A 12,924-nucleotide genomic window follows, 5' to 3' on the forward strand; every position below is an offset into this window, starting at 1 on the left:
AGACTGCATGGGACCACACCGTGTTATTGCACACTGCTTGCAACCGTAAAACGCTCACGTTCTCTTCTTCACATTTCAACACAGAATGACTTTGAATTGCAATCTCTTGTTTTGTTCTCCTCCGTGTGACTCGTTCCTCTCCACCAGTAAACATGCAGCAAACAACACATCATCAAATTAATAAATGATTTCTTTTCGATTCCAAAAAAAAAAAAAAAAAAAAAAAATCTTTCATTAACAGAAACAAAATATTTTCTATGGACAGGAAACGCAGGCAAAATAATCGGTATAAACATCCTGAGTCTTGCTGCATTAAAAAAAAAAAAAAAAAGAACCCCAAAACACAGAATACCAATCATGATGAGCCTCGTCACTTTTCACCGTGTTCTTCAACCAAAATTCATATTGTGAAACCGAACAAAACTATGAATCCGATTTAAGAAAAAAGGCTGCACCGACACAAAGCCACCTCATGAAATGTGTGAAGCTTTTAAGATTTAAAGACATTTCCACCCGGCGTCGCAACCTTCTATCGCAGCCGAATGGGGCGGAACCGGCTTCCGCTCTGGCCGTCGCTGTAGTGCATCGCGTGAGTCACGTCGGACTACGTCCAGGAAGCTCCGTTTCCCGTCACCTCGCTCCCGAACCAACGTGGACCCCGACCACATTCCTTATTTTTTTCTTTTTTTTTTTTTTTTTTAACAGAAGCGGGCTCTCGTTTCCGTTTTTTTGATCTCGGGACGACCTTCCGACTCGTGCACGGAGGTGAACGTATGAATTCTAAGACTTCTACCATGAAGCGGTTTGAAAGCGTGGAGGAGGGGGAAAAAAAAAAAACGACAGAATCCCAGTCGGGCGGATGGACAGCGGGGGGGGGGGGGTGCCAATCCTTCCCAGCGCGAGGTCCAGTCTTGTTGGGAGAGGCACCAAAGTTCACCCCGAGCGCCGACGCCCCGCCCGATCCCCAAACGTCCACAGATCCCGCTCGATATTCCACGGAAAACCCCATCGACGTTGTCAGCGCGGCGACGACAGGATGGGGACGCCCGGCAGCAGAGCCGCTCCAACGGCTCACTGCTCCGGTCCGTCTCGTGTCTTGTCGTACGTCACTACTTTTTTGGGATCTGGAACAAAAGAAACGAATCGGACTAGTCAGCATTTTTTTGAAAATAATTTTGTTTTTGTTTTCAGAAAGGAAAAAAAATAAAAAATACTCTGCATATTTGCATTTGTCACCCGTATAAATACAATCTCAGGTTTTTGGTCTTCTCCTTATTCTCCTTCTCCCAAGGATGAAAAAACAAAAAACACCTTTGACTTTCAGGCTGAATGTATTTGGAAACATGCAACCTGAAAATTAAGGGTTTTTTCTTTTTTGATCCTTGGGAGTCAACACTAGTAACTGGCATCAACATCTTGGATTCCATTGATCCAGTTCTACCTTTTTACCTTCAGCTGACTGCTACTAACTAACTGCTGCTGCTAACCCTAACCGCTGTGCAATGGGGCGTCCGCGCTCGCCAAAGCATGTGGTTGCGACTGCCCCGTTGCACTGCATTTGGCCAAAGCTTTTCTCTCGTACTGGATCAATTTCAAAGTTTCGAATGTCAAATTTGGAAATAAAATTCAATGCGGACGAAACCTCGTCAACAGGTCCATCACCTATGCTTACTAGGGGGCGTCACAATTCCGATTCTAAAATTGATCTAAATGAGCGTTCGATTTCGAACTTCCAAATTACAAATCGACATTAACCGTGAACAGTGATCCTGATGATCCCACTCCGGGAAAAGAGTCGTCTCTTACGGCTCCCAAGCATTTCTTTTATCTATGACATTGTATGAAATATTTTGTTCATATTTATTCCACTACAAAAACATTACCGACTTTGTTACTGGACTCAAAGTTACTCATTGTTACTTAAAGTTACTTATTGTGTGCTATCACCGGGTGCGTTGCATTACATTTCACTGCATATGTGTATGAAAGTATGTATATGTATGTGACAAATAAAAAATCTTGAATCTTGAGAAACAAATGTTTTTCTTTATAAATCAAGACTCTATAGTCTAACACTGGCATAGTGCTGAAAAATAAAAATAAAAAAAAATTTTCAATCGAAAATCAAATCATGACCTTTAAATCGAAAGAAAAATCGAATCGTGGATTTGGAGAAATCGTGACACCCCTAATGTTTACCATCACACAGCATAATTACACACTTTTGTGATAACATGATGGTTTCAAATGTGAATGTGCTTCAATGATTTGTTTATAAACTGCTATGAAAAGCTGAAAATAAATAAATCATATTTTACCTTGTTTTTGCAGATTGAAAATGTATTCAATTTCTGTCGAAGAAAAATAAAGCGCATTAGCAAACAGTACACAAACTCAAAGCAATACTGGAATCATTTCCTTTTGAATATTAAGCCAATGATCTCAAAAAGTATTGGTATTCGTAGCAACGCTACGGATGAAGAAGTTACCTTTAGTGTGGTAAGTGACAGCAGCTTTAATGTCGAACAGCCCCCAGCTGCTACACCTTCTGTCCGGGTCTCGGGCCTGGCTCTGGTCCTTGGACAAACCAAAGGACAGCGTGGTCAGGAGGCCCTGCGCCGCCTTCGACCCAGCGTCTATACCGGGGGCCGGCACAGCGGGAGCTGGACTCTTGGCTTCAACTTTTGTCTTTTCCCCCTCCTCCGTGGCAGGAGAGGAGGGGCACGTGGACACATTGCAAGGGGCACCAGTCCTTTTCTCAGGGTCTCGAGCCGACGTCGCCGGCTCTAGGATCAAGGGGCTGGCGTCAAAGCACGGCCGGGCGGCGGGACGCTCTCCTTGAAGTGTGACCACAGTAGTTTTGTCCTCCGCAGTCGTCTGCCCACTTCCTGCTCCCGGCTCCAGGTTGGGCTCGTTGATGAAGGAAAGCCCCCACTGATTTTGGAAGATTTCCCCCAAGGCTTTCTGATTTGTCTGAGCAGACAGTGGGTCGACTTGGCGAGCACTAGGGAGCACAGGTTGCATATTTAAAGGGTAAATTAAAAGGGTACACTTCCTAAGCTCGAAGGCTTCTGCATCTACAGGACTGGTTGTAGAGCTACAGTGACTGTCCAAATGAGATGCTACATGCTCACTATTTGGGAGAGATGAGGCTGGCGCAATACTACTAGCAGCAGGGGCAAAAAAGGTAACATTCCCATTTCCTGAAACAGGACCATTAGTAAAGCTAGCCGAGGTGATAGTTTTCATAGCGGACATGGGCACCTGTGACAGTCTGACAGGCGGGGGCGGTGCCTCTGCTCCAGTTTGGGCTACTTTATTGAGGTTTTCCTTTACTTTACTTGCATAACTGATCTTGGGCACAATTTTTGCACTGCTATTGTCCACAGGAAATACTGGGGGAGGCTTAAACAAAGTCCACGAGTCTTCCTTCGAAGGGGAGGAAAGTTTGGATTTGTGCCTTTCCTCGAATTTTTTACTAAAGGTGCCTAAGGGTTTCCCGTCAGAGTTTTTCCTCTGAGACTCTCCCAGCGCCGCCTCGGAGGCAACCGCCCGTCGACCCGCTGACTGAGCGTCCCCTTTCTGGACAGTTCTGAGACCCTCGAGTCGTGAATTGATTCCCTTCTCAGCTGCGTCAATGCCAAATGTCCCAGACTCGTGTGCAACGCTACCCTGTTGTATGTCTCTGTCCTTCTCTCTCGTCACATTTTCACCGCTCTTGATGCTGTTACATCTGGCTTTGTGTTTCTTCGGAGTAGTATATCCACCTTCGGAGCCGCTGCCATCATTGTCAGGGGCCGGTATGTTGGAGTAGCCGTTTGTAATGAAGCCACAGTTTACAAGGCCGTTTGGAATCAATCCAGAATCCTTTTTATCCACATGTTGGCTCTCGTGGTGCCTTAAATCCAGAGCCTTGTCCTTGTCAGTTTTTAGGTCCATGCTCTTCTTATGGTCCAGAGTTTTGCTGGTCACTTTTGGAACCGGCGTGTACAGCTTTTGTGTCGACTTCTGTTTTGCGTTTGTATTTATTATGTGTCTATTACCATTGCTGCTGGAGGGATGTGACATCCCAACAGTGTTACTTGTGTGAGAATTCTTCTCTTCCTCTTCGTCACTGATGTTCAACTTTCTATTTCCTGATAAAGGAAAACACAATCAGATTAAATTGCAATTTTTTGGGGAAAAGTTATGCACTTTAGCTCCTATTTTCGTTCAGTAACAATTGTACGATGAGAAAATGAAGTGTGGTGCACGTGTGCTTGAGTTTGAAACACGTGTTCCTACCACTATGAAGCATGAACTTTGAATGTACCTTTTTGCACTTTGCATGTACTTAGAATGAACCGGTATAAGTAGAGCCCATGGACTTTGGCGGCAAAAATATGTTGAAATAATAGAAGGCAGCAAACATTGTCAGTTACAATAGCTTGTTTAAAACATGATTAAAATAAATAGGTAAAAAGTAAAACAGAAGCCTTCTTTAATCAGGGTTCATTCTGGCATCACAAAATTAAAAGCAAGAACATTCAAGTATTTTTTAGCAACATTTTGTTTTGTTTTTCAGGGACTAATATACTTTAATGTCATCTTTATGAATTAAAATAGAACATAATCTTAGTCTCATTCACACACACACACACACACACGCACACGCACACGGCGGGGCCTCCCTTTGCTCTCAAACAGCATCGGTTCTTCTTGGAATTGATTCTACAAGATGTTGGAAACATTCCTTTGACATTCTGCTCCATGTTGACATGATGTCATCAGACAGTTCCTGCAGATTTGTCAGCTGCACATTGATGCTGCGAATCTCTGAACAAAACTCAACTCATTGTCATGTTCATGAAACCGGGTTGAGACGACTTTTACTTTGTGACATGGTGCATGATCATGCTGGAAGTAGCCACTGGGTGATGGTCAGTTGTGGTCATGAAGGGATGCACATGGTCAGCAACAATGCTCAAACAGGCTGTGGCATTCAAGCCACGATGGATTGGTATTAACCCAAAATGTGCCAAGAAAACATTCCCCACACCATGACACCACCGCCACCAGCCTGGACCGTTGACACAAGGCAGGTGGGGTCCATGGACTCATGCTGTCGGCCCAGATTCTGACCCTAGGTCTGAGTGCCTCAGCAGAAATGGAGATCGATCAGACCAGGCTCCGTTTTTCCGGTCTTCAACTGTCCAGTTTTGGTGAGCCTGTGCACACTGCAGCCTCAGCTTTATGTTCTTGGCTGACAGAGGAGGAACCCGACGTGGTCTTCTGCTGTTGTAGTCCATCCACCTCAAGATTCCACGTGCTGTGCATTCTGAGATGTTTTTTCTGCTCACCACAGTTGTACAGAGTGGTTATCTGAGTTATCGTGGCCTTTCTGTCAGCTCCAAGCAGTCTGGCCGTTCTCCGTTGACCTCTCTCGCCAACGAGGCGTTTCCGTCCACAGAACCAATAAGTGCCAACCATGCTATATTAAATTGACATTTCCGTGGCATAATATATTACATGAAAGCAATTATTTTTAGGATTAAATTCTTTACTTCTTTAGCAAAATGCAAAGATGCACTGACGGCCTGAAACTAACCATCTTTTAATTGTTTGATGAATTTATAGTTAAGCCATAAAATAAAAATGCAAAACTATGGCAAATCCTGCCATAAAATGGTAAGTTATCTGATCCTGGGCACTATCGGAACTCATTCTACAGTATGGAAAAACATTCAGATATTGGTAAAGCCGTAATATAGCACATTAAAATGTTTTTACAATACCAAATTATAATTATTACTCCGTTTGGTGTTGATCAGCTAATTCAACCCTACAGAAAACCACAAAAATGTGTACTTGTACTTTGCATCCAAGAATTGATATCAACAAGGGAGTGAGATTAACTAACTCATCCATTAAATCCGACCAATCTGGGGTTATATTCCTGCACATGGTAGGTATTCGGTGGTTTGACATTGTTTAGTACAAGTGTCACCCAACAGATCTGGCTTTAGGCCTCTCACCAAGTGACATTCTATACATCCAAGTGACTTTCTGCTTCCAAACGGACTTGGCTGGTAGAATGTCAGCTCCTTAAATAGGCTCCTGGGCCGCGGACGGAAGGTTCGACTCTTCTGAGAGTCGGTTCCTGAAGCGTCGCTCAGAGAAAGAGAGTGCGGGAGTCAGGAGCCTTTTACCGACATTGTCGCGATGAAAAAATAAACATAAAAATGTGTGGATCTAAAAACCCCGCGTTGGCCTCATTCTCTCCGAATCATTTCCCTCTGTGAAAAGGAAGTATTTATTGTGACGGACTGCGACATGTGAATCGCTCCAATTCTGCCAGATGCTGCACTTCCAACATTTAGTCTGGTGTAAGTTTCTGTTTCCAATGTGAAAGATTCTCCTGCTTTCGGGATCCCAACCCCAAACCCTTCAGGATCCAAACCCTTCAGGATCCAAACCCCAAACCCTTCAGGATCCCAACCCCAAACCCTTCCGGATCCAAACCCTTCCGGATCCTACATTTGACGCCTAACCGATTTCAGCCCGTGTTTTAAATCTCTTCTGTCTATTATAGGATGGCCGTGACTTTCCGCCAGGCAGCCTGCAACAGACCACTCCGGTAGCATCAGGTTTCCCCCCTCCTCCTCCTCCTCCTCCTCCCCACCGTGTGGCGGGCCCGGGGCTTCGGCCTGCGGGAGGGACCGACACACGGGGCTCGCACCGCCGTGATTCTAACATGGCGGACCGGAAGTGGCGGCTCAGGACATTCCATCGGAGCCGGTTCGCCGTTAAACCGGACCCGTTCCCATCAACTGGGGTTTTGGAAAGGGACAGGAGCGCACAGCGGCTCCCACGTCCAGCCCCGGGACGCCGGCGTTAGCGCGCATGGGCCCGTCACGGGGGATTTAGCGTGAGATACGAGATATAAGCACAAGGTCAATCCCCGACATGTCAAAGCTCCACCGGCGACAACTGTCACGCAACGTCACCCGGACCCGCCGCTAGCCGCTAGCCGCTAGCCGGGCAGGAAGCTTCTCTCTCCGGATTCGACACGCACCGCCCGCAGAGGTACGTCGCTAATTTACAAATAACACGGTCAACCAAGGCGTTTTTCGTTGCTCCCAGCTTTGCCGCTGCCGGACCGAGCGGGAGGCGGTGGTTGACATTAGCAGTTAGCCGATGCTAGCGCGGAGCTAACTTCCGGCCTACCTGTTTTCTTCGCCTGCGCTTCCTGCTGCTGCGAGCGGCTCTGCGCATGGTTCTGCCCGGCAGCCCTGTCTTCTACTCCGCGGTGATGGTACTGCCTCTCTGGTGCCCGATCCCTGGGCTGTTCCTCCATCGGAGTGCGGGAGCAGCGGGGCCAATAGTGCCGCTACTGCTGGAGCTCAGGGACTGGGGGAAGAGCCAGGACGGGGCCGGTCCAATCACCGCCAGCGGGAAGCGGAAGCGGCACGTCAGCGGCGAAAGCTCCAGAAAGGACACTGGCGCGGACCCCGCCACCTCCACACTAACCACGTCCAGACACGCAGCGTCCAGGGCTCGTTATTTATGGATCGATCTCAGAGGCCGGACGTGTCCCACGGATCAGCGTGCGGTCCCGGTGGGGTGGGGTTCCGTGGAGAGGGTCATATGACCCGGGGCGCTGCCACGTCCCCACGCCGCTCCGGAGGGAGGGGGTCCGAGGGGGGAGAAAAGTAGATCTAATAATAATAATAATAATAATAATAATAATAATAATAATAATAATATAGCAACACCCAACCCAAAGTGTATATTAATAGAAGGCAATAAAATCAAAACAAAATACTATGATATGCAATATAATATTAATAATATAATAATATTCAATATAATATCAATTATATAATAAGTATCATGCACGGGGTCCGGATTTGTCGCAGAAATTGCACCAATGTGAAAACAAGCCAAAAACGGAAATAACGTTGGCGTTAACGCCAACCCCAACACGTGCGTGGGGTGAGGCGGGTCCGGGAAAGTGTCCCCGTTACGCACGGCGCTGCTTTTGTTCCGTTCAACAAGGAACGGAGTGAAAATAAAATAGCCTCCCGCTAAAAGACGAAAAAACGAGAACATTGTTTTCAATTTGGAGGGGCACGGGGATGCACAGCGGCGCGAGGGCACGGGGCCCCTAGCAGGCCGCCCGAGCCCCGGGGCGGCTGCCAGGTTAGCCGCAGCAATTGCACCAATGTGAAAACGAGCCAAAAAAAACCCAAAAAACCTCCCACGCTCCTCCCACGAGACGGCGGCGGCGGCGACGGCCTCGTGAAATTGGTCGTGGGAAAGCCGCAGTTATCGTCATTCTGGCCCTATTTCTGCACATTGACTTGGCCTGACTTGCGTCTCCACCTGGTCTTCAATTTGTTTACTGTCAGTCTGTGCGTATTCCTCGCAAAGGGCGACCTGTCCCCCGTGTTTGATGCTGTTGGATGCGGAGAGGACCATGTCGTGTAATCTGTGCTTAGAAACAAGTGAACTGTATGAAGAAATGCACTTCACATATTGTTTATTGTCGTTATTAAGCTCTCCTTGAAACAAAGGACGACGCTTCATTCATTCATTCATTCAATGGGCACAAATATCCAACGCCCTTCTCCAAGGTTGTCCCCCTGATTTATGGAAACAGCCATTCTCATGGAGAAACACAAATTAAATGCTGTCGTGGGAGCTGAAGCATGTTGGCATTACCGTGACGTCAGCGCGCGTGGTTAAATCTCTGACGCGCACCGCGATCGATTAACGCGGCATTTTCTACCGTTGATTCATTCACCAGTGGGGGAATATCCACCGTTGAAACCCCCCCCCCCCCCCCCGTGATCATTTCACAACCTCGAAAACACAGGCCGGGTGCCGTGGTCAACCCAGGGCGTCGGCTTTTGACGGAAAGCGTCCGCTTCGCCGCACGGGGAGGCCGCGGCGAGCCAGCCATGCGCTCGCAACATGGCGACGCGACCAGACGTACTTTCTGGATCAATTCTGGAGTAGCCTTCAGCGGCGCCAGGCTGCCGCTTTTCCAGTTCAGCACAACTCACACCCGCCGTCGTCGTGGAACGCGTCCCGGTTCTGCTGTGGGAGAGCACGTGAACGTGCGCGTGAATGCCCTGCTTGTCAGCCATGGTTCTGTCACACAAAGTGCAACTCATTCCACGGGCCGCGGCTCGCGTTTGATGCCTCCTGCGCGCGGCACGCGTCCTCGAGCGTTGCGCAAAAGGGATCGTGTGGTGAGGAGTTGGCTTGGCTCTTTCGGTGGTTCACTAAATGGAAGCATCTGTGTCGCAGTGGATTTTCAGTCATGTCTTTCAATTTGATTGGCTCGGGTGTTTTGTTTATTTGGACCGAATTTGTAGGGGGATTTACGGGGGGGGTGGTTGAAAGATCATGACGCAAATGGGTGCCGAGTAAGATATTACCATTGAAAGTTATACGATTGACCAAACTACACCAGATTTTTCACAGGGCCTCAGAGTCTTATCCTGCACGTATCTACCACATTGGATGACGATAGCACAATGCATTGAGGAGTTATGGCACATTGTGTAAAATAGGCGCTGCCCAGAATTTTTTTTGTGTACTTTGAAAGTTATGTCACCAAACAACGGAGCGTAGCAAAGATCTAAAGGATAAATTGTATTCGGGGCTTTCCAGACCTGCTGTGGGCCAATTTTGGTGAATATTGGACCAAAAATTGCAAACATTTCTAAAAACATGTTTTCACTTATGGATAATTGAGTGTAGATTCATGGGGAAAAATGGCAAATTCATCCATTTACGATTACATCTACAACACGATTAAGTGTGCAAAAGTGAAGGGGTCTGAATACTTTCTGAAGCCACGTTGGATGATGATGTCACAAAGCTCTCCACTACTTCCGGATCCTTCCGCTCTCATCACGTTTTTCCACCAACTCCTCCTACAGATATGGTCCGATGTGAATCAAACTTGGACCACAGCATGTCTGGACTGCCCCGGATACAATTAATTTGTTTCGCGGTCTCTGATCGTCAGGCACTTTCAGCCGGAGAATGGCTAGGACAATAAAAATAAAAACCAGAACAAAAACAATAGGGTCCCGCCCTAAGGGGGCACCTCTCTTCCACAACATGTCAGTGTTGAAATAAAAACTATTTAAATAGCCTCTGGGTGACTCCACGATTGGGGTGCCATTTGTGTCCCACGGATATTAAATTTACAAATATGCATGTGAAGAAAAGGGAAAAGTTTTTACAGCAAAGCATGGGATATCATAACATGCAGTAAACACATTTGTTGAATGGTTAAATGCACGTTTTGTTCGATTCAGTGTTGGAAATTATAAAGTAAAGTTACATTTTTAAGAGTTACAAGTGGTAAACGGCACCCTGCTCGTGGAATCGCCCCAGGGTGAGTGAGCTGCAGGGCTGCAACGTACTGGAAGACTGATAATAGTCTGCAACTCTGCATTCTGTCACATCTTTAGGGAGAGATGGACTGAAAAAGAGGATTGAGTTGGTCACTGGATGAGCCAGGATCTCCGCCGAAGACAAACAAGTCGTTAAGCCTAAAGGAAGCCAAGGGCAGGAGGAAGATGTGGAGCGGTGTAAAAGGAAGCAACTGTGTGGAAAAACTGTGATTGTGTTGATATCGCCTGAACAAAAAAAACAACGGAGCCGAGCTGTTTCCAAAGCCGCCTCCAGGGGCAGCAGTGCTGACAGGAGGCTCACCTGGACTCTGCGCTGGTCAAGTACTTTGTTTTCAAGTATCCATCGTTCAGTATCAGACGCTCCAGTTTTACTCCACTCCATTACAAAGCAAATATCCATAGCTTTAGTCATACAGATACTGATTACAGTTCACAATAAAAAATAGTAAATTTCTTTATTATCTATTATCTTATCTATTTAGGATAGGATTCTTTTTAGTATAAGGTTGTTTTTTTTCTTCATGAAATCCTACAGTCAGTGGCAGAGCGCAATTGATTCTTTTTGGACCCATTTAAGATTAAAATTGTGTTGTTTGATGCAACAGCATAGCCTGCTAATCAGAAACAAATTTCCTTTTTAGGAGTAAACAACCCTCACCCAGTCTGCAGCCAGTCAGGCCACCAGATGGCAGCACTGGTGCATTGGTACGGTGAGGGAGACAGATCAGATTTCCTCTAAAAATGTTAATATTCAACAAAATTCTGTGACGCATTCCATACATGGTTTAGGCACGGACCCTGGAGCCAGATGGTCCCAGCTGTTTAAAATGCAGAGGTGCAGATCTTTACCTGGCTTTATGTTCTTTGATACTGATTCTACCTACAATTTAGGGTGTGTGCTCAGTTGTACCCTGAGTACAAGCTGCTTCCAGTGTATTTGTACAAATACACTAATCAGAATCAGAAATACTCTAATAATCCCAGGGGGCAATTACTAAGCACCGCGGCCCAGCATTTTACCTTCCTCGTGGCCCTTGGGCCCCTTGCAGGTGGAGAGAAGTCACCCAAAATAAATGTTTACAATGTTCTCCGGTTCTCAGTGTTTGGTATGATAAAGATAAAGATACGGATGACGAGCAGTGATCAAATGGATTGATGTCATTGTTCTGCACACAGAAATACCATGTAGTACTACTACATATTCAGATATTTTGCAGGCTTGGCCCAGTTGGCAGTAAACAACCCTTTCACTAAGCTCTGAAATGCAAGTGTTTCTCCCGACCTGTATCAACTGTTTGGACTCCAGGGTTCGTCTCGTGTGCGTGCAGGGAGGGGAAACCTTTCCAATGATTTAATTGAAGGTATTTTACCCAGAAGGGAACCAGCCCCAGTTCTGTTCCTGCTCTTCTCCTTAAGCTGGATATTTAATTAGAGGGTGGATGGATGGATAAACATATTGTGATGTTGATGATTTTTATGTCTCCCCCTTTTCATATTTCATTTTCTTTTGGAGCTGCAGCGTTGGAATGGAAAGCTGTTTTTTTTTTTTGTTTTTTTTTTTAACTTAATATTCTCATTATCCGCACACGTTTGAACTACCGCGTAAGAATGAATAGGATCTGTTCTTACGCGTCAACCCTTTTATATTTCAGAGCATCCTCATGACCTCATCGGAGCGTGGGGAGGTTCTGCACCAGCACCCCGCCACAGGGCCACCTGCTGGTGCAAAGGATTGAGTCGAGATTAAAGAGATTCGTTAATGAAACACATCGGTTCTGCTAAAAAAATTAACGTTATATTGAACATCAACGTGGTCAAATCACAATTACGGACAGTAAGTGTGACCCAGCGCCACCCACTGGTACAAATCAGCACAAAGCTGGAGGAAGGACGCCGACTAGATTAGTGCCTCTAGAGACTCTGAATTTTTTAAATGTAAGGAGAACAAACTGCGCTGCGGTGACCACGCTCATTTTCACCAAAAGAAAAACCAAAAACCTACGCTTTGTGTTCGTGATGACACTGCGCTGGATGAACGTTCTGTCCCCAATTCCGTGGGGCCTGTCGCTTTTCGTTTTCAATACTGCAGCAAGATACCAGAGACACGTGGCATGTAAGTACCAAATCATGTTTTTATTCACGGGTCATTTTTCATTCCTGACTTGTCTTTTTCCTTCCCTTCCACAGGCTCCGTTTTTTTCGGGGAATGCAAACGGACTCAACGCCTCAGGTAAACTAAACGTTGGGATGGTCTTAAGGAAGAAAAGCAAATCTAATCTAGAATCAGGCCCCAGATGCATTTAGATGGAAACATGTTTTTCTATCATTTATGCTCCTCTTACATAGGGTTAAAAATTTAATATTTCATACACAGTGTGCCCGTTCCAAGTAGAAGGATGAAGATAGTGTAAAAACCTTTCCTTCATTTTCAGTTGTTCATTAACAATGTAACATATGGAGAATTCCAAGAGCTCTGGTCAGACTTGGCCCAGTTGGCAGCAAACAAGCT

At 46.2% G+C, this 12,924-nt stretch overlaps 1 protein-coding gene across 1 annotated transcript; it reads right to left on the reverse strand.

Moving 5' to 3' along the window:
* Positions 1-246: 246 nt before the first annotated feature.
* nufip2 (nuclear FMR1 interacting protein 2) lies at positions 247-4,068 on the reverse strand (the record flags this gene model as incomplete). The annotated part of the gene is made up of 3 exons (XM_080014102.1): positions 247-1,124; positions 2,319-2,351; positions 2,490-4,068. 3 exons carry the CDS (start codon positions 4,066-4,068, stop codon positions 1,072-1,074), a joined length of 1,665 nt encoding a protein of 554 aa, XP_079870228.1. The 3' UTR covers positions 247-1,071.
* Positions 4,069-12,924: the final 8,856 nt, after the last annotated feature.

This window comes from Zeus faber (assembly GCF_960531495.2).
Source record: "Zeus faber genome assembly, chromosome: 14".
In the NCBI taxonomy this organism is placed as follows: Eukaryota; Metazoa; Chordata; class Actinopteri; order Zeiformes; family Zeidae; genus Zeus; species Zeus faber.